This window comes from Ochotona princeps, chromosome 11 (assembly GCF_030435755.1).
Source record: "Ochotona princeps isolate mOchPri1 chromosome 11, mOchPri1.hap1, whole genome shotgun sequence".
NCBI classification, from domain to species: Eukaryota; Metazoa; Chordata; class Mammalia; order Lagomorpha; family Ochotonidae; genus Ochotona; species Ochotona princeps.
This window is the reverse complement of record NC_080842.1, coordinates 40,889,908-40,912,247: the sequence shown is the minus strand read 5'-3', so window position 1 is coordinate 40,912,247 and position 22,340 is coordinate 40,889,908. Positions and strand designations below refer to the sequence as shown.

Below are 22,340 nucleotides of genomic sequence, written 5' to 3'. Positions count from 1 at the left end.
CCTCTGCAGTGTTAACTTGGAGTCTGGGCGTCATTGGGGAAGCTGAGGAGAGGCAGAGGAGCAAAAATGGCCTCAAACGGAGCTGAGGGGGGAATTGATTTTAAAGCAACTGTCCTCAGATGTCTATCCTTTTGTGGGGAAGGATAGCAAAGTAGCAGGAAAAACCTCAGAATGGTACTTACTGGGAGGCAATAGCTTACAAAGTGGCAGGGAGGATCAAGTGCGTGGTGGTATCATTAGGGCATTTATGTATAAGAAGAAAAGCACTTAATGTGATCAAATTTATCATGTCCTAAGAAGAGAATAAAGCTTTAGTAATGTAAAAATTTTTCTTGAGTATCTAAGCTTTTTGCTGATTATTTTGAAACAAAATTAATGTTTTTTTTGTTTGCTAGGGCCGATGGGAAAGTCAACAGGATGTGTCCCAAACAACGGTTTCCAGAGGAATAGCTCCAGTCCCTCCAGCCCTGTCTGTGTGTCCCCCAACTAACCATTCTCCAGATCCAGGTAAATTAGCTTTTCATTTGTCATTCCCTGTCATGAAATTCAAACATCTTTCAGGAAGCACTTATGTTAGAAGTTCTGCCAGGTGGCTACTTTTCTCTTAGTTTAAGTCTGTCTGGGCTTTGCTCCCTCTTGTCTGAACATGTTGAATTACACTGACTTTGGTACAGCAATCCTATCTTGTGTTCCTTCTTATATGTTGTTGTCCTATAAGGCAAAATCTTGCATACAGCAGACCCTTGTCCATTCTTACTCCCATGAGGTTGTTGATTCCATGTTTCTTTTTTTTTTTTGCCGCCCGCCCCCAGTCCTTCGCTGTGTTTCTTATAAATTAGCGATTAGATCTAGGGCCTGGATCAGTTTCAGGCTAAACTGAGAATATGTACATACAGGAGGGAGCTTGAAGACGCATGATGCCTAATTGTGCCTTGTTTTATGATACCTGAAACCTTTGTCTAGTTTTTTATTAGTGGGGGATCATTTTCATTCTAGAATGTTAGAATGTCTGTCCTTTTTTCGTCAGCATTGAGATGATTATATTCTTCTGGCCCTTTATTCTTCCTGAGTTGTTGTATGTTCCTCACCCTCTTTGATGTCCCTCTTTCCTGTTCTTGCTTTCTTAAGAATAACTTGACATTTCTGATCTCAGTTACAGAGTGTTCACATTAATCTCTTTGCTCTATTTTTTTCTTAGTGATTGCTTTTATGATTACTGTGTAGTTCCTTAACTTTACCAGTCTACCTAGAGTTGGCATTTAACCATTATATGTAAAATGTGAAAGCCTCCCAGTGGTATGGGTTCATTTATCAGTTGTCTGACCAGAAAGTTCTTGAAGACCTTCCCAGGGCCATGTGGAGTAGAGGTGTGGAGGACAGAACATGCATATTCCTGAGCTTCTTTGCCTGTTCTTTTTAAAGCGTTAATGTGGATACAGTTTTTCTTTCTTTCTTTTTTTAAGATTTATTTATATATATATTTTTTATTGGAAAGGTAGATTTACAGAGAAGGAAAGGCAGAGATAAAGATCTTCTGTCTGCTGGTTCACTCTCCAAGTGGCCACAATGGTCATAGCTGAGTTGATCTGAAGCCAGGAGCCTAGAGCTTCTTCTGGGTCTCCCATACAAGTGCAGGGTCCCAAGGCTTTGGACCGTCCTCAACTGCTTTCCCAGGCCACAAGCAGCAGGGAGCTGGATGGGAAATGGAGCAGCCAGGATATGGACTAGTGCCCATATAGGATCATGACAGTTGTAAGGTGTGGATTTAGCCACTAGGCTACTGTGCCGGGTCTAGATACACTTTTTTAAAATTTTTTTTAAATCTGTGACTTGGATTAAGTCTTTGAGCAAGCTAATAAAGGGGCACATTTTATCATGATTATTGTCTGCACCTCTGATCCTAGCCTTTGGTGATTAACAGCTAGTAAGAAAGAATATAATTTACTCAGGACCTCTTTCCCTGTTTTATAAAAACATTGCAAATGCCACCCTTTTCCCAAAAGATCACTTTAATCATCTCCCTTAAGTAAGTAGCTGTGAAATACTGGAGTTGAATAGGACATAATCCTTGACTTCCGAGAGCCCAAAGTCTAGATGGACAACTCCATATGTGTGCCATTGGCTGTGTGGCTTAAAATTGTTCTTGTGCAGAAGTCAATGCTTGGCAGTGCTTGGGGACAAGGAGGCAGGTGGATCACCCTCCAGGTTCTGATAGGAGCACTTCATATTACAACATTTTAGAAGCATTAGCTACTGCCAGTAAATTATAAAAGGAAACACCATGTTTCAGGATAACTACATTAACACTATGTTTGATACATTTTACAAGATGTATTTATTTTCTTGACAGGCAGGGTGAGTGAGTGAGAAATGAGAGGAGGGAGGGAGAGAGAGAGAGAGAGACTTCCATCCACTGGTTTACTGCCCAGATGGCTGCAAGAGCCAGGGCTGAGCCAGGCAAACACCAGAAGCCAGAAATTACTTTCAGGTATCTTACATGGATGCAGGGGTCTAAGCACATGAACTGTCGTCTGCATTCCCAGCTGCCTCAGCAGGAAGCTGGATCAGAGATGGAGTAACTGAGAGTGAACCTGGTACTCTGATAGGGGATCCTGGCATTACAGGTGACAGCTTAACGTGGTGCACCACAATGCCAGGCCCAAATAATGATTTTTTTTTAAGGACACTAGAAAGAAATGTGTATTGCTAAGTATGCTTACAAATAATACTTGGGACATTTAGAGGAAAAACATCTGTGTCATTGTTGATATATGTCTGCTCTTCCCGTGTGCTGACAGGACTTGGGAGCTTCGCTGCCTCCTATCTGAATCCAGTGAAGTCCTTGGTGCCACAGATGCCAAAGCTGCTCAAGTCCCTATTCCCTGTCCGTGATGAAAAAAGAGGCAGGCAGCCACCACCCCTGCCACAGCAGGTACGGAGCATCAGGGAGGCCCCAGGGGATGCTTTTCTGATAGCCTACTGGTTGTGGGGCTCCCTGTGCTGCAGCCGGAGGGAGGAGAGCTGCACTAAGGCCATCAGAGCTGGGCTGCGAGACCTAGTAAAAGCTTGTGATCATTTCTCTTCCGCTCGCATCAGAGATAACACAGCTGTTTAAACTTATTGACACTGCATCCCTTTTGCTTTTAAAATTGCCAAGTGAGCTACTAATGTGATTTATGGTAATATCACTTAGAGCAACAATAGTAAAATTTATGAAGTGCACTTAGTGTTGTTTGTGTACTGCCAAGTAGAAAATGTAATTCTATTTTTAATTCTTGATTTCATTTCTTTTTTCAAACAATTTTATATCATGACTGTCCTTCCCTCTCACCCTATTTCCTCTGGTGTGGATAAACCTGTTTTCTGAGGGAAAAGTGATCACTTGTCTTGCTTCCTTTCTGCAAAAGCAAAACAAAACAAAAAACAAACCTCCCAGCCCTGGGGTAAGTGTTGGAGAAAATGCTTGCAGGGTTTTCCAGACAGTCAGGAAGCTGTTGTTGGGAGGTGGTGAATGGGAACTCTGTTGGAAATGCAGTTTCTAACCTTACATAGGTGTTAACTCAGCAGAAAATGATAAATGAGGATTTATTTATACTCATTCAAAAACACATACAGTGCAAGTTCAGTTGTTGAAATAGGTCTTTTGACATCAGCTTCTCCGAATTCTTTTAAACATTTGAATTGCAGAAGTACAGTTGAGTACTTATCTGAGACTTAACCATTCTCCTAAGTCTATGAATGTGCATAGCTGAGCGAGATGGAGTTAGTTTTATAAGGCTTCTGCATGGAAATAAAATTCCCCAACCTAGCACCATAGAAGCATATACGTGCACATGGTGGATGAGAAACATTAACCATGGAGACTTCTGGAATGTTTACATTTGGATACAGGAAGGGGCCTTGACAGCTGTTGAGTCCTGAAGGCAAGAATGTTTTTTATTTTTTTAAACCAGTGTTTAGTGTTACATCTATCATTCTGTGGTGTTTCACAGAATCAGTATGATTATCAGCTGTCTGTCGGAATCACCAAGATAGCTTAAAAAAAAAAAAAAAAAAAAGTTCTCAGCCTGCCATGGTAGCCCACAGATAGCTTGCCCACCTGGGAGCACCTTAACATCTGTATTTATAAACACCCCATTAGATTCTGGTATACATTAATACATTTTTTTCCATTACTGTTTGCTAAAAGCATAACTATTCAGGAAATTGCCTGTGTTAGAGAGAGAGAGCTTCCATCTTTTTATTCATTCCCCAGATGGTCACAGTAGCCAGGTCTGGGCTAGGCAAGAGCCTGGAACCTGCAACTCCATCCAGTCTCCACATGGGTGGTAGGAATCCAGGCACTTGTGCCCTCTTGTGCTGCTTTCCCTTGGGCATTGCTAGAGAGCTTTGTAGGAAGTGGAACAGCCAACGCACGACCCAGCAGTCAAGATGGGAAGTCAGCTTTACAGATTGTTGCCTTACATCTGTGTACTGCAACACAAGCCTGTGTTTTTCAGTTTTTGATGCAGCAAATCAAATCACTTGCCACAACTTTTGGTGCAAGTGATTGATTTAGAAGCAAATTTAGTGATCAGAGAATAACATTTTTAAAATCTGAGTGAAGAGCGATTATCTTGCAATATTAGAAGATTTTGTAAGCAGTCTCTATTCATGTATTCAAATACATTGATTTCGTTTTTGAACACACATGACCAAAAGATATTGGCCTTCCTCAAGTGTTTTGTATTTCAGAAATAAGTAAGGATGTAAGCCTAGAGTCAACTTTAATGTGGATGCTGGATAGAGGAACTCTAATGTTCAGGTTGCTTTGTGAGAACACTGTTCTGGGGCAGGGCACTTGTTCTTCTGGTGGGGAGGGAGCTGTGTCTGGCTCTTGCTGTCTGTTTTCAGCTCACTGCCTGGGCAGAAGCTGGGTGCTGGGAGCACTCCCGGCCCTGGCCCCTGCTGCTGCAAACGCCTCAGGCCTTCGCTGTTGCCTTCTCTGGGCAGTTGTGTCCAGCAAGCCCACAACATTCCGGTGCTCCAACCTCCGTCTATCCTGGTGCTCTCTTTCTCTCTATATATATTTTAATCCTTACTAATTGGGCATCCTGATTGGGTTTCTCTGTGTGTTGATCATCGTGCCTCCTTAGTAGGAGCCCTTAGGCCAGGACCCATTATACTGAGAAATGTGCCTGCTGTAGGAGACGTACTGTGTCTTCCAGTTTTTTGATTGTTGATGGGTTGTCCAATTATAACTTAGGCTGCATGCACCAGGGTCGTTCAAAAGTAGGACTGTTTTTGGAAATGTGAAAACATATTCATAAGTCCTCTTTGCCAGGTCAACAGAAGTATCACTAAAGAAGATTCCTAAAAAAGAGGGAAAAGTTGAGTTTCCGATTTTGCATTCAGTTGATGAATGATGGTTGTGTATGTTTCTCATGCTTAGATCCTTCTGTGTATGTACTGTCTCTGTTACAGTTCTGTGAGAAGTCAGTTTTGAATAACATTATCAACATAAATGTTTCCCCTACTTGGGAGACTTCAAATACACTTTAAGTTGTTATACCCCAAATAGAAAAAGAGCATTGTAGTGCCAGACCTGGGCTGGAAAATGGCGTAACTGTTGTCTTCCTCATCTGAATAATGGACTTCCACCCAGGAAGATTATGATGCTCTTCTTATCAGAAAGACAGTGTTAGCTCATTTGCTTTCAGTCAGTGAGCATGGCCAGATTTTTGTCTGTTGACATTCCTGTTAGTGCAGTTTTGCCCTTTCATTAGTTACCTAATTACTTAAATGAGGAACTTCTGATTCAGTCCTAAAATTTTTTCATCTTGATTTTGCTTTAGCTTTCCTAGGATTTCAAGATTGTTTTAGGGATTTTTTTAAGGTGTGCATTTTACATGTCAGCTAGCTGCTCTTGCAAGTTACTGTCTTGTGTGCATTTGAGTCACAGAGGAACCGAGAGCCCTGTCATGTGGGAGCAGAGGCTGCTCCTCAAGCCAGACAGACACATCAGCACTGTTTAGCTCTCTCCCCTGGAACTAATGTCTCCCTTCTACCTTTGCACCCTGTTTCTACTGAAGACAATGTGAGAAACTTTGTGCAATTTGTTAACTGAACTGAAGTGGCCTTCTGTCTGTGGCCTTCCTCTGCCCCCAAAAGCAAATGATGTTGCCTATTGCTAGACAACCACAGCTCTGCCACATGGAGACTTCTGAGGAGTCAGCTTAGCGGTAGCTTAAGAACCTTGGCTTGCCCTTTTTCCAGTCTATTTGCTGTTAGTCCCTGTTGGGGCACCACACCCGATGACCTATTCACATGATCAGGAAATAAACACTATTGGGCATTTAGAGGTCTAGAATAACATCAAAGATAGAACCCAGAAAAAAGTCAGTGAATATGTCTTAAAGAAATCTGGATCCGTTCTGTGTAAGGGAAAGGTAAATATTGATATTGATATTACATAAGATGCGGGAACATTAAATAGTAGTAAAGTTGCTTAAAGTTCATAGCATAAAAAACTAGTCAAAGTTTCCCCGATGTCATGGGAACCTGATGGGAGAATGTGTCTTCACCATATACAGAACATATTTAAGGAAACAGTCTTTGGTTTCATTCACCCCATTTACTTGATTCATCATTTAAAAAATTAATTTGCTCCCCCTTGCCCACAAATGAGGACAGATAGTGAAAATTCCATCTTTGCGTTTTTGTCTTAATTGAGTTTAGAGGCTAGAAAAAACTCCTTGAAAAAAACCCACAGCATTCCCATCCCACGTAAGCAGCAATAGACAGCATAACTTCCTGCTTATGGCTCTGTATTTCTTAGAACTAGAGATACAATGACCAGTTAGAATAATTTCAGAGAATTACATCAGGAATGATTTATGAGGGAGAATTAAAGGGGTTATTTATAGCTTGAGCTAACAGTAACTGAGAGAGCTGACTGTATAGGCATTCACAGCGTATCAACACCAAAGGAGGTGAAGAATTGGGTAAAGATGATGATGCTGGAACAGTGAGATGAAAGTCACAGGGTGAAATTAAGAAAGAAAATGATGACAACCTGAGAAGAAGTAAAAGATCAATAGATTGTGAGCTATTCAACAAGCAAGTATGAAATTTTTGTTCTGTTAAGAAAAAAAAATAGGAAATGTTTGAAAACAAAACAAAATAAAAAAATCCAGGTAAGGACCAAGGAGTAGAGACAGGTTCTGTTTGTTCCAGTCATTCCTCACATTTCCATGGATCAAGTTTGTAGAATAGAGGTGCACACTGTTTAGGTGAAAGAACGAGTATGAGAAGGAAAAGTGCTGTTGAAAGTTGACTTGGTACAGTGGGCTGCTCTACTTCCCATTCATTTGTTGGTTCTCCCTAGAAGACTGCTACTATGGCCAGGACTGAGCCAGGCAGAAATTAACCAAAAGCTTCATCCAGGTCTCCCATGTGGGTGACAGTGACCTAAATACTTGATCTGTGCTCTGCTATTTTCCCCAGGCTATTAGCAGGGAGCTGGATCCAAAGTGGAGCAGCAAGGACATGAACTGGTCCCTATATGGGATGCTGGCATTGTGGGGGACAGCTCTACCCACTACACCACAGTCCTGGCCCCATGCGTGTTTTGAGAAGAAAGCTTTTAATCAGTGTCCTTGACATATTCAGACCAGAATGCTCAATTCCCTCCCTGCTGAAAGAGACAAAGACACATAACCACAGAGAAAGGGGAGTGGAGATTAACTCACTTGTTTTTTGGAATCAGCAGGTTCTCAGGTCAAAATGCTGTTGTTTTCTAGGTTTTGTAGGATTGTCTTACAAGATGGAAGGTTCTTTTTATTTTGTTTTGTTTTAAATCTTATAAAAACAAAAGAGCCTTTTAACTCGCAAGATTTGTTGGTTTGAGCATATTCATGAAGACTTCCATTTCTTTTATGGAGATTCATTTTGTTTGTAATCAGTTTCTGCTGGCGTTCCAGAAATACAAAGAGACTGCACCGAACGAGGTGGCAGCTGACAAAATGGCTGTCTCTGACCTTCTGCAGCAAGTTTAGTAACTAATCTGGAAAATAATGAACTGCAATTAATGAAATCTGTACTTATACTTGAGTGTGTTTCTCAGACAGCACATAAAATAATTGAAAGAACTTCCTGCTCTCTAATTAGTTAGATTGAATTAATTTGGCACAATGGCTTTTTTTTCCATGTATCTTAAAAGTTTATGTTCAGATGTAACTGTTTCTGCACTGCAAAGATATGGCATGCTTGATTCATCTAGGGAAGTAAGGAGTTAATGGTCAGGCTTCATTTCCACTATCATATCCAGCCTGTCTGTGTGTGAGTGCCTGTCACCTTTTTGGCTAGGGCTTGCTTATTTATCAATTCCAGTTCTACATCAACAAAGCTTCAACTGTGGGAGGTGGAGGAATACTTGAGTAGAGATAGCAGTACCCTGCAAATCTCGGGTGCTAATTGAAAGATGCTTGTGTAATTATCCATGTTTCATTAGAGGAATTCTTCCACATATAAAAAGGGGAAATGAGCACAAGCATTAGTTCTTTCCTTTTACACAAGAGCGCTGTTTCAGGCTAATCATTCTTAGACTTCCGCGATGAAGGAAACGACATGAATACTTTGTGCCTTGAATAAAATCGCATCATCCTAACCAAGTAGAATGAGAAAGTATACCTTTACTTTGCTCACTCAGGTTGTCTACGACTGTTTTCCCTGTAACTTAATACTGCCCATGATAAATATGCATTGTCTGCTGCCTTCACTAGTTCTGGAATAAACAAAGGGGAATTTGCGCAGGCATTGTGACCTTGTGGAGCAGACTTTTTTTTTTTTTAAAATTCAGAGCGTCTGATTTCAACTTCTTTGGTTGATGAATTCTTAGGCACTTTTAGCTACTGTTAAGAGACTCTTATCTCTCTTAAAATTGTTTGATAGACAGGAAAATAGAGCTGCTCTCTGCTAGTTCATTCTGAAATGCCAGCAACAGCTGGGACTGGACCTGTGCATGCCGAGAGGAGGGGATTCAAGCTGCGTCTCCCGTGTGAGTTGCAGAAACCCAATAATTGGTCATCATTGTACTTCCCCAAATCTATTATCAGCATACTAGAGTCAAGAGTTAGAGTGGAGATGAAATTTAGGTACTACAATTAAATACCTGGACCGAATTCCCTGACTTGTTATCCCAGCTTTAGTTTTCTAAGATCATGGTATATTGCTGCCTAATTTTGACCTAGACACATATCAGTGATTTACTAACATTCTGAGAGAGATCAAATTGACAAAGATGTTGTCAGAATTAGGTTTAGTCACTGCTCTGAAAAATGAGTTTGAATTTTCCTCCAGAGAAAAAGAGAGAGGCAGAATAAAATGTAGTTGAAGAGACCTGTAAGATAGTTATTTTTCAGGAATGGGCACTATACACTTCTGTGTGATTCTTCTCTAACCAGGAGTTGACAAGTGTTTTTATTAAAGGCTGTAGTAGAGATGTTAGCTTTTTAAGGGGCCTGATGGCAAACATACTGAGCTTTGCAATTCACACTGTTTGTCAGAAGTAACAGTAGATAATATTAAACGAATGAGTCTGGTTGTGTTCCAATAAAACTTTATTTACAATGTAGATTTTGAATTCTACACAATTTCCACATGATGAATTATCTTTTTGATTTGTGTTGATCATCATGAACTTAAGAGCCGTTTATTAGTTCATAGGACATACTGACAGGTTTGATTCAGGCTCTGTTTGGAAGGTTTTTACGTGAGCAAACTTTCTTTGTGTAGTGATAATGTAGGGTTTGCTTTTTTTTTTTTAGTATTTATTTGAAAGGCAAATTGAGAGATGAGGTAGGGAGAGAGTGAGAGAAACTCCCGGCTACTGGTTAAATCTCCATGTGTCCACTAAGAGGCAGGGCTGGGCCAGGCTGAAGTACTTGGGTCACCACTTGCTGGCTCATGGGGCAGTTGGAGCACTGGATGGGAAGCCTACAAAGCATTCTGATCCAGGGTTCGAGGGTTCCAACCCCCTGCACCACAAGGCCCGCCCTAGCACAGAAGGTTTAAATGTAAACTGTCTACACCTTAAGACCAGATGCCATATCGATTTTTAATAACTTCAGACATGGTAGTTAATACTTAAAATTCTGGTTATGTAATAGATTAGGCTAATGAATATATCATCTAGTAAGACTGTATGGTATAGCATAAAGTAAAAAAAAATTAGCCAACTAATAAAACAAGTTATTGATAGGCAAAATGGCCATTTATGTAGTTTTACGTAATGAAAGTGGAATATCAGGCCTCAGCCCCTGGGTTCCTATTGGTGAGTGAAGGGACTGGTTTTGCTCACACTGTGTCTCCAGTGCTTTATGGGATCTGTAAACTGCAGTAGGTACATACTTGTCCATTAATCAAGGCTTCAGTTCTTTGAAAGAAAATGGATTTAGTTTTGCATCCTAAATTTTGGGAGTCTGGTAAGTGTGATAGTGAGTTTTGAATTTCAAGCTCAGCTCTGTATAGTGCTAGTTGTAAAATGTAGTCTGCCAACTGGGAAACCTTTGAAGAGCACACCTAGACTTGCTGTGATGCTCAGCAGTGTACTTTGAGTGTACTGAGAGTCTGGCTGCATGCCAGGGTCTTCATGCGTGTTCTTTCCACACCAGTCCTGAGCTCACCAACACTGTCCAGTGCGAACTGAATGTGAGCCCTGCATGTGATTTAAAATGTTCTAGTAACTACAGTCAAGAAATTCAAAACATTCAGGCAAATTCTAGTAATCTCTTTATCCTACTCTATTAAAAACATTGTTCCATCAATCCTGTAATCAATAGAAAAGCTATTATGATAGTAACACTTTTGTTCTGTACAGATACCTGAAGATCAGGTATCAGTTTTATGTTTCTAGCACATCACTGGTTTTCCTTGAGAATAGTCTGTGTTTAGAGTATATAGAATCAGGTGTTGGAAAAGTTGACTCACATGCCCCAGTTGTCCCCCATGTACATAGGCAACTTCAGTTTTTGAGTTTCATGAATTACAGTTCAGTGGAGTGCAAAATGACTTCCTCAGTCACAGTAGCCACATGTGAGGTGTCAGCTGCCACTTGTGTCCATAGCTGCATGTCAGATGGTAGCATCCTTGTTGAGGAAACAAGGGCAAGGCAGGCTAAGCACTCTGTCTAAGGTATGGAAGTAGCTGAGTGCCATAACTGAGATTTCTATTCTGAAAACAGCGTGAAATGCACAGATGTCATCGTAAGAGGTTTCAGCTACATTTGATTAGAAATAACCAAGTGATAATATTTGTTAGTGAGTAAATCAGGAAAATATTTGAAGGAGGGGCTACATTCTCTTCCCTTCTACATTCCCTTTTCAAAAGATTGGGAGTGTCAGGGAATCTTGGACAGCCTTCGAAACAGACGGCACCATGGTCATGTTTGTATTTCTGAAAGCTCCTGCTGGCTGTGGCCTGGAAGATGGAGTTGAGGAGAATCCAATTAGAAGACTAAGGAAGTGCATGTAAAAGACTCACTTAGGGGTTTTAATACTGGTCAGAAATCTGAAATCACCTTCTTGTGCTTGATACTCCCACGCTGTGATGTGCTACGAGGGTCACCGTGTGTGTGTGTGGAGGACCAGCCAGTGTCCACCTGTTAGCCTCTTGAGTGATGCTGCTTAGTCAAAATCTTCCAAACGTACAATTGCAGAGGCAGTTGCGTTTACACCACTGAAGTTCTGATGTGTCAGTTAGAATTCGGGGCTCTCTTAAAACGCAAGGCATGGCTACCAGAAGGACAGAAATGCCGGCTTTACTGTGGCTCCCTCTCCTTCCTTTCTCTTCCTCCTCCTCCTACCTTCTCGTCTTCTCTCTCCTTCTCTCCCTCCTGCATTTCCTCTCCCTCCTCACTCTCTTCCTCTCCTTTTCTCCCTCTTGCTCTCTCATTCTTTCTTTGTGTGTGTCTTCCCCCCTAAAAAATAAGTACTGTAATGAACAGCAAGGTAAATTTAGATGGGAACTGACAAGTGGCCATTGCTGTTGCACTGAGTTTTTCTGTTGCCTAGAACCTACTCATGTTGGGTTTCAGAGCAAGCGGCAGGACTGCAGGTTCCCCTGGCCCCAGAGCACCTGGTCCTTTCCTGTCGCTGGTCTTAACTTTGAGCAACCAGAATGCATTTCACTGCTAGGGAAGTGCTCTCTGAACCTCAGATTCTGCCCTGTGAAATGTCAATAATTATATTTACTTGCCTCGTGGGACTTCTCCTTAATATTTATAGCTGCAAAATACTTTGCAGTCATTTTTATTAATAGTTACCAGATGTGTCGTAAGGATTAATGAACTTATGATCTGAGATGTTTTGAGCTCCTGAAATAGGAGGCGACTGCCTGCACAGGGGATATGTAAGCATGCATTAAAATGCAAACAATACACATTTGGAAACTTGAGCCATTATGTGTGAAGGACAAATGGCACAGTTAAGATTTCAGTGTGTTTTATAGATTTATTTGGTACCCTTAAAAACATTGCTGAATTCATCACATACCATTGCCAAATATAGCATGCTCAGTACCCCCAGCCCCTATCTGCATATGCATGAGCCTACATGGGGGCGCACACACACACACACACACACACACACATCATCTTTGGCAAATACCCTCTTCCCTGTCATCTGGCTTTCTGGGCATCATCTTCTGTTTCCCCATTCTCTCCAGATATCTGTAGCCAAATTGTCTCCTTTATCTCTCTGAATTTCTTTTCTAGATCATTTTCTCCTAACACCCAAATTCAGGCTCTTATCCTTCCATGTAACAGTTAAAAGAACTTCTCTTTTGAAAATGTTTATTTGGTAGGGAGAGACACAGACCCTAAATGCCCACTGTAGTGAAACTAGGTGTTAGGAACATGCTCTAGGTCTGCCATATGGGCGGCAGGGCCCCAAGTACTTGGGGCATCACCTGCCGCCTTGCAGGGCTGTGATTAGCAGGAAGCTGGACTCGGGAGTGTAATTGACACTGGGACCCTGGCATTTCCCATACAGAATATGGATGTCCCAAGTGTCAACTTCACTGCTACACCAAAGACTGGCCCTGCAGCTTCTTAGTTGATCTTGCTCATATTAGGATGTCCAGTGGCTCAGAACTGGCTCGTCAAAACATGGTTCTGTCATCATTCGGGGCATAAGCTGTGATGAGCTCACAGCGCCACCTCCATATGCCCCCAGCCTCTCTTCTCTGCCCAGTGCTGGTAAATCTAGAGGAGTCTGTCTTTGCTGAGGTCTGGGAGATGTAGTAGCTTTTCCAGCAGCAGAGGGAACTGGTAATCCAGGTTACCATCCTGCCTTTGTCATGTTCCTCAAGGCCAGCCTCATTCCCAAGTCACCCTTGTGACAGTTTTCCAGACCCATTCTGTTGGGGATCATTTCCTCCCCTGAAGTCCTTTGCTTAGGGAGTTTGCATAGTGATACCTAGTGCGCCCTTCCTTTTTGTAGTTACTGGCTTGCATGTTCCTCCCCCAGAGCAGCTTGTCAGGAGGCCGAGAGCCAAGCCTGAGCCCGCCTGCCTTTTGTGTTACCCACTGGCTACACTTGACATGGTACCTTATCTGTTAAGACCTGGTAAAATTCTGGCAAGGCAGAGCCGGTGCTGCAGTGTGCTCCCTGAAGTTACTCCCACCAGCATATCTTAGGCACCTGCCCAAGTTTTATAGTCACATCACATCATTAACAAAAATTGTGCTTCTGCACTGTATCTTGAAGGGCACAAATAGGGTCATTTTAAAATTTAAAAATGTATTATTTTTTAAAGATTTACTTAATTACATCAGAAAGATATACAGTGAGGAGAAACAGAGAGGAAGATCTTCCATCTGAATTCACTCCCCAAGTGGCCACAACAGAGCTGAGCTGATCTGAAGCCAGGATGTAGGAGTCTCCTCCAGATCTCCCATGTGTGTGCAGGGTCCCAAGGAGGTGGGCCAACATCTGCTGCTTTCTTAGGCCACAAGCAGGGAGCTGGATGGGAAGTGGAAACTGCTGGAATATGAACCAGTGCCCATATGGGATCCTGGTGCGTGCAAGGTGAGGACTTTAGCCACTAGGCTACTGCGCTGGGTCCTATTATTATTATTTTTAAATAAACTGGCACTCCTATGGAATGTCGGCACTGGCACTGGTGGAGGCTTAGCGTACTGCACAAGGACACTGGCCCCAACGCCTGAAATTTTAAGCTTTTTGTTTATTTTTATTGGAAAGGTTAATTTATAGAAAGAAGAGAGAGACCTTACATCTGCAGATTCACTCCCTGAATGACTGCAGTGGCTGGAGCTGAGACATTCTGAAGCCAGGAGCCAGGAGCTTCTTCTGGGTCTTCCACATGGGTACTAGGTCCCAAGGCTTCGGGCTGTCCTCTACTGCTTTCCCAGGTCATAAGTGTGGAGCTCGATGGGAAGTGGAGCAGCTGGTACACATCTGTTAAGACATGAATCACTGTTCACATGGGTCTCCGCACGTGCAAGCCACTACTAGGCTATTGCACGGGGCCCCAAGTCATATTTTAGAATGTTTCATCTTATGCAGTTACCTTTTCATTCTTGGAGGGTCTGTATCTATATTTTGAAGGGGTTAATTTCACCTCAGTGCAGTTATTCCCTTCTTGTTTTGAATAAGATCTGAGCAATATGAGTATTTTAAAGTTTGACCTTGACAAACCTTGGCTTGCTTCTACCACCTGAAGAAACGTACTTTTTGTGCCCTCCCATGTCTGGGGGGAGTTTCAGATACAGGAAGAAAATGGAAGTGAAGCCGGCAGCCCCCCATACTCCACGCCTGGCTGGGAGAAGGGAACCTGTTCTTAGTTCACAGGGCTGCTGTCAGGAGGGCAGGAGAGGGGAGGGCTGAGGAATGGTGGGGCCCAAGGGCTTCCTCTCTCCTGGCCAGGGAAGTGAGGTGGGAGCTGGAAGCCCGTGCCGGTCAGGCCCTGTTCACACTCAGTGGCTTTGCTGCTTCCAGTGTGTCCTCCGTCTCACATACCTTCCATCCTGGCTCTACCTGGTCCAGGGTCAGGTGTATGTACCTTTAGTTGGTTCCTGTGCTCCCGCCATCTTTTTAAGTCTTTATTCCTTACAGTTATCTGCACAGTCACCTCCCTGTACCTTTCTTTGTTTAAATCCTGTTACCATTCGCTTCTAGTATGGGCCTCTCAGGCATAAGTGAAGTCTGCAATATTACGCTTTGCTAAAAGCGAGGCACTCCATGCTCGTGGATTCAGATGAACAGCCGGCTAAATGAGCCCGTGTGTTCCAGGTGGGCTTGTCTCCCTTCTGGCAGGGGCGTGGGCTCCCTGGTGGAAGTGGGGACTTCAGCAGCCCATACTTAGTGGGCAGACTCCGACTGCCAAGTCCTGACCACATGGGAACTTCAGTGCCTAGCTGCGCATAGAGACCCGGGCAACAGGGTTACTCAGGACCAGAAGAAAGGAAGTTGAAAGCTGTGGACTCTGTGAAGGCGGTTAAAATTCTGTGAGGGCAGCAGCCAGGATTGGGGGAAGTCAGTCCTGCGCCTCTTCTGCCAGGATGAAGCTCTTTGGAGCTAGGCATGCAGAGGAAGAGAGACCTAGTGTGGCCAGAGGTGGGTGGATGGTTCAGGATGGAAAGGGGACCCTTGGTTTCTTGCAGACAGCCACGTCTGCTCATCTGCTTTTATGTCCCACTGCCATTTTTTAGCTTAGCAGTTACAAAATGACTTTTTGATCCCTTCTCTCCTTCTGTCTTTGCCTTATCATGGCTCTCATTATTTTTTGCTGCTTTTTAAAATATGTTCCTCAAATGATATGTCCATAAAGTAACAGAGTCCTTTCCCGCGCTGTTGCTTATACCCATTAATTCAGGCTCTTATCACCTCACACCTGCTCTGTTCCTGGAATCTCATTACTGACTCGCCTCCTTGGACTTGAAATATTTCTTCCATCAATCTGCATCCCAGCACTAGATCAGTCTTTCCCATCGGCAGCCATCTTCTGCTGTGTGCTTAGGGAGGGGTGGAGGAGCCCTCGTTATTAGTCCCTAATTAGATTACTTTCATACATCCAGCCCCCTAGCCCGCTGCCATGCTCTGTCCTGTGCTCCAGGTTTGGCTGCCACCAGACTGGCTTTCTTCCTGTTGTCCTCCTGTGACTATGTGTTGCCATGGCTGCTTCCTGGCCATTAGGACTTGGTGTAGCCTCCTCATCGTATCTCAAGTCTTCCCAGACCTTGCCTATTCTATCCTATCCATTCCACTTGTTCATGTGAAGTCTCACAGCACTTGTCTGAATGGCCCTGGTGGGGAGCGGGGTGTAAGCGCATTTGTGCACTGTTGTGGCAGTGTGTGCCTTGTCTCCCTGGTTGGGGGTAAGCCCTTGACTGCTGTCTTACTACTCTGTACTGTGGATAGCTCCTAGCACACGCAGGCCCACGAGGCAGTCATGTGTTGGAGTGCCATAGCGCTGCGCAATGTAGCCCCTGTCGAGGGCTGCTGCCTGCTCAGTTTTCTGTCCAGTGAAAGCTGCCTTCGGTGGTCCCTGTTCTGCCCATCGCTCAGTTCCTCACTCATGCCCTTGTCTTCTCAGCCCGTGCCCCGAATCATGGTGCAGCCTGCTTTCCCGGACGTCCGGGCAGCCAGGCCAGAGCAGGTGAGTCAGCCGGGCCCCGCATCGAGTGGGTGGCCGTGACGCTGAAACTGTTTCCTCCAACAGCCCAGGTTTTCTCTTCCAGCAGTCCCATTTGGATAATTACCAACAATATAGGTCACTTTCTTCCCCCTTTGTATTTTCCTTGTTACACTTTTCTATTTTCAACCTGTTAATCATATGATTGCTAAACCTTTAGGTGCTTGACTGCTGATGTCGTCTGCTGTTTTAATAGCCCACTGCTAGGCAGCGGAGATTTCTATAAACAGAACAATCTCCTCCTTCTAAGTGTTTGCTTAATTCTCAGTTTTACATTTCATTCCGATTCATGATATCAGCGTGAAAAGACTAATGCTAAGCTGTGGAGAAAATAGCCTCTTATGATCTCCCACAGATCAGCAGTGCTCCTCATCTTCTGAATAGCAAATTTATTTTCCCCTACTGTGCCTTCATCCTCTTAGGAAATGCTCTAGTTTCATGGGAAATTTTATTTATTAAAACAATGGCACATCTCCCCCCTTCAAAAAAAAAATGGGAAAGACCCAGGTTTGGAAGAGAATTGAGACCTCTGTGACTTCCCCTTTCTCAGAGGTGCTTTCACTGAGCTGGTGAGTGTGGGCTCCCCTGTACTGCACAGCCTCCATGGTGCTGTGGGTCATTTCCTGAAGCAGGGCGGAGCCCCCGGCTGGGAGCTCTCTCACCAGGGCCCTTGCGGCTGCCTGATTTCACCAAGGAGCCTGGTCTGCAAGCCCGGACCTTTTACGTACACGCTTGGCTGGCCTGGCCTGTAACTCGGGGATGGCAGCCCCGGTGCATCTCAGGAAGAAGGTGCTGGGCCCGGCAGGTGCTGAGCTGTGTGCTGTTGGCCCTTAGACTGTGTGCTGCTGCTGCAGATCTGGCCCCTCATCTGCCCGTTCACCACCGGGGAGCCTGGAATGTGAATCAGACACTAATTCCTGCCCAGGCTGCCCCAGGGAGTCACGCAAGCTGGCCAGTGTCCATGAATCTAAGGCAGGCCTACAAGGCCACCACTCTGGGCCTCCCTTGACTCACTTTTCACAGCTGGTTCTGGTCCCACCTGTTAGGTGAGGATGGACTGGGAACCGTTTCAGGCCCACTGCCGCTGGTCTGAGCCTCCATTGTTGCCCTGTTATCCATGCATCCTTCTCTGCATGGTCGGTGATGTGAAAACTAAACTAGAAAAAGGATAAATAAAACATGTGCAAGTTGCAAAAGAAAAATGATTGAAGGATTGCCTAATCTTTTAGAGTATTTATGCAGGTGACAGTTATTGATCTATTGGATTGAGTAAATTCTGCAGCCCCGAGATCCATCACAAAAATGGGCTGTTAATCTCAGGAGGGGCTGTTAATTTCATCCCCGGAAAGTCTGCCTTGTGGGGAGAAAAGGGCCTCTGGAAACAGGAATATAAATGACAATTCACAGGAAAATTCATGATTTATCAAAGTGATGTGTTAAGCCAAGTAACTGTAAGAGACTTATAGATCTCAGCTGTTTCCCAGTTCAAATAAATCCTGTATTTCAAATGGAAGATGACCATTCCTGTAATATAAATAACTTTTCCGTAAATATCGGAAAACATATTTCTTTCTCAGAATACGGGCCCTCTCCGCCCCACCCACCTCTTGCCCCATTCCTGCTGCCTCTGTCCCCATGCCTGCGACAGGCAAATAGAAGATAACGCCAGCTTCTACCGGCTTAAGTCACAGACACCTTAGAAATGGCAGGATCTGGACAAGTGGCTGTTGTCATCCCCCATGAGATGTGGGCTCTGTGTGTGTGTCTCTGTGTCTCTGTGTGTCTGTGTCCTCTGCCTCAGCGACCCAGACAGGGTGACGTGAGAGGGAGCGGCCAGCCAGGGCGCTGCTTGCCCCTCCTCCCTCAGCGGCTCCTCCTGGCTTGTCTGTCATGGCCAGTGACGCCCTGACCCCTGGCCTGGGGCCTATCTTCCTCAGGAGCCAGACCAGCTGCCCCCTTCCTTGCCCACCTGCCAGAAGTGCCCCTCCTGGCCCTGGCCTCCAGGCTGCTCTGTTCCTGGTGGTGCCTGAGCTGCAGAGGCATTTCAGAGCCTCCGATGACATCATCCCTTCGATTTTGCTGAAGAAAAGTGCACTTCTGGCCTCTTGAGCCATTCTCTCAGTCTCCTTGTGAGGTCGGAGGCAGGGAATGTGGCTCCAAGAGAGCCAAGTTGCAGGCTCTCTGGCTGCAGGATGGGGGTAACGGGGTGTGTCCCTTCCCCATCCACCCCCCAGTAGCCAGGGCATGGTGGCAAGTGGCTGAATTTGCTTTATCAGCTTGTGGGAGGGGCAGGGAGCGAGGTGGCGTTGCTCAGTGCCCTCCCTAGCTAGGGACATGGCCCCATTTTGTGTAAGGAGAGTGGGCCATTTGGTGCTGCTCCAGAACCACAAGGGTACCCCGTCAGAGCTGGCGAGTTCCCACACCCACACACCTGCTTTGGGATTCTTTGGGAAGTAATGCCCCACCTGACATTCCCAACCCGTGTGCTTTATCTTTTCACTCAGCAGGTGCAGCGAGAAATCCCCGGCCCCAGTGTGTCTGCCGAAGTGATGGCGCCCATGATGGCCCCTGCCATGAAGATCTGTGACAGACCAGTAAAAGTGTCCTCACTGCCACCTGCCCCCACTGCCATCACCACCCAGGCCCCGGAAGGACAGGACGGGCCTCCCAGCCCTGTGAGCGAGGCCTCCAGTGGCTACTTCTCGCACAGTGTCTCCACTGCCACACTGTCTGATGCACTCGGCCCAGGCCTTGATACCGTGGGCCCAGCCAGTGGCCACACGCCTGGTTCCCCATCCGTGCCCCTTTGTGCTGCCACCCCGGAGGCTGAGCTCCCACCCCTGCCCGCTGCTCCCTGTGACCCCCAGTGGCACCCGGCTGCTGCAGGGCCCAATGCTCAGCCCAGCACCATAGCTGTGCTGGAGCCAGCAGCCGCGTTGGAGTCAACAAGACCCGAGGCCCAGGCCCAGGCCGAGATCACCCCCAGCTCTGAGCTCGAGGCCTCCAGACCTCAACTGCCTCCGGACCTCCCGCCCCAGGCTCCCTCCTCTCCCTTCCGAATCCACAAGGTGCGGACCTCTGAACTGAAGTCCTTCACCTGCATGCTTGGTGGCGACTCCGGGAGTTCCTCCAGAGCCGAGGAGGACATGCTGGCCATGGGAGCACCCGGAGGGGTGGCACAGGCCCTGGCCAAGCCAGACATGGCCTCAGATTCTGAGGAAGCCATTGAAGTCCCCGAGTGGCTCAAGGAGGGGGAATACGTTACAGTGGGCACCAACAAAATGGGCATCGTGCGCTACATTGGGCCAACCGACTTCCAGGAGGGCACGTGGATTGGCGTGGAACTTGACCTACCATCGGGTAAGTGCAGGACAGCCGCCCGGCTGCCTCACCTGCTTTGGTGGGAGGTTACGCGCACCCTGGGTGGTGTGTCTTGGGCTTTTCATGTGCTGGTTCCGAGCTTGTATTACAGTTAGGATTTTCCTTGGGTAAGTATTTCCTTGCTTAACACCCAAATTGGTCAGACACCCAAGATAGTCATTGAAAGCTACCATACATTTTAAGAATAAAGAGGGGCTTAGCAAATAATGAGATCCATCCAACAAATATAAACTTGGCGCTCACTGTGTTCCAGGCACTCTTGTAGGTTCTGGGAATATCTTAATGATTAAACCAAGTCCCAAAATGTTACTTACTTTACAGTGGAAAAATGACTAAGTAAACAAAAACTTTGAGAGTAGTAAGTGATATAAAGATAGCACAATGAGGCAGGTGCAGACGATGGTGTGGAGGAGTCCTTAAACAACGTCCCGGGAAGCAAAGGTAGCAATGACTGGGACAGGGTGGAGCTGGGCCGGGGTCTGGTGGGCAGCCAGCCAGGCCCCAGCCACCTCGGGGGTCAGGCCCGAGGCTGGGCTGGGCTCTCAGGGCAGGTGCATGTGGTACTAGCAGGTGGAGCCAGGAGATCATCCTGCTTCTTGTCTCCCTGTGGCGAGGGTGTCGCGTAATCCCCACCCACCCAAGTCCCCTTCACTTCAGAGTATTTCCTGTTGGTGTCAGCATGGTGTCTGACTCCATCACGGACACTTTGGCTAATTTATCTGGAGTAGTTTCCAGAAAAAGAATCATTTCCCCAAGGCCACACCCAGCCTAGGTCTGCGTTTTGACCACTGGGATGGAGAATGGTCAGTGCCTCCAGGTGGGGAAGAGCAGGGGTCAGCTCTGCTTTGCTCTGCCGCTGGGCCTCAGCAGTTTTGTCCCCAGGGCTAGAGTGTTAACCACAATGTCACAGGATCAAGGGACTGGCCCTTCCTGGTGACCACTGCTTGCCTCCCTGGGGGACATTCACCCTGTGTGTGCTGGTCTCACTGGTGATCTGGTCCTGAGCTGCCCGTGCAGGGTTTAGAGTGGTGGCACAGAGGTAGCATTCTGGGGAATGTGGCATCTTCAGGGAGGCGGTGACACAGGACACGTTTCCTTCTTCTTCCCCACAGGAAAGAATGATGGCTCCATTGGAGGGAAGCAGTACTTCAAGTGCAACCCTGGTTACGGTCTGCTGGTGAGGCCCAGCCGGGTCCGCAGGGTCCCGAGCACCGTGCGGCGGCGCAGTGTGGGACTGCGGTCACAGGGTGCCCCCGAGGCCCGCCGGAGTGCCACGCTTTCTGGCTCTGCCACCAACCTGGCCTTGCTGACGGCTGCCTTGGCCAAGGCTGACCGGAGTCACAAGAACCCCGAGAACCGGAAATCCTGGGCCAGCTGAGCCATGGCCTCCCCATGGATGGGAGCTGGGCAGCCGGCCCTGGAGCCCTGCCAGTGATGGCCCCCAGGAGGTGGGGCCGGCTGGTGCCGCAGGGTAGTGAAGGCTTTTTGCACTTTTGGGGCTGGTGCCCTCCCCAACCTCCCTGGAATTCTCCATTCTCGTCCCCTTCCTTCTCTGCCTTGCCCCGCACTGCCTTGTACACCTCTTTGGGTACAGTTGGAAGGTTCTGGGAGTCCCAGGGGTTGTGAGACTGGGGTCAGGAGCCCTAACTGACCCATGGCTCCTGCTGGGCCATCTCCCCACTGGCCTGTATCTGGGGCTTCCCTACTGGGGCTGTGATGACTCTTTCCTGTTTTGTAGTCTGGTAGTCTGATTACCCCGTTAGTGTCTTAATTTAAGCAATAATCCTAACCAGTGCCTTTCCGGCCCACACATGACTTCCTCCTTCTGCCCGGGGGGCTGATGCCTAGTCCACCACCTGGTGGCTGCTCTTGTCCTTCATGCGCCACCACCTGACAGTGTCCCTGGAAGGGCCCTGGGGCAGGGCTGCGACCAGCGCCCACACTCCTGCCTGCTTCTGCAGAGTTCCTGTGGTCTCCCTGAGGGTGTAGTGGTGTCGTTACGCCTGCAGAGTCTGCTCTGTTTGCTGTTGCTTCCCCTTAACAGAATGCTTGGGACATATTTATTGATATTTATTTTTGCCCAATCAGAAATTATTCGCGATCCACAATCGCTGTGTGCCTGGGCATGACTGGCCCTTCTCCTTGGGGAGCAGTTAGCCCACACCTCCCTTGGTGGAGGTTACTGGGCCTGAGGTCCTCAGGGTGTCTCGCCTTGTGCTCTCTCTGCTGTACCTGGGGCCACGGCCTGTGGGGAGCATTGTGCACCT

At 46.3% G+C, this 22,340-nt stretch overlaps 1 protein-coding gene across 3 annotated transcripts in view; it reads left to right on the top strand.

The window, feature by feature from the left end:
• The window catches only part of KIF13B (kinesin family member 13B), a 181,148-nt gene extending 159,485 nt beyond the window's left edge, over positions 1 to 21,663 (top strand). For all 3 annotated transcript variants that reach the window (XM_058670086.1, XM_058670084.1, XM_058670085.1), the window contains 5 exons: positions 396 to 507; positions 2,799 to 2,932; positions 16,594 to 16,656; positions 19,200 to 20,052; positions 21,186 to 21,663. In XM_058670086.1, the coding sequence (XP_058526069.1) occupies positions 396 to 507; positions 2,799 to 2,932; positions 16,594 to 16,656; positions 19,200 to 20,052; positions 21,186 to 21,451 (1,428 nt within the window). In that variant the 3' untranslated portion in view covers positions 21,452 to 21,663. The remainder of the gene's footprint in view (positions 1 to 395; positions 508 to 2,798; positions 2,933 to 16,593; positions 16,657 to 19,199; positions 20,053 to 21,185) is intronic.
• The last annotated feature ends 677 nt before the right edge of the window (positions 21,664 to 22,340 follow it).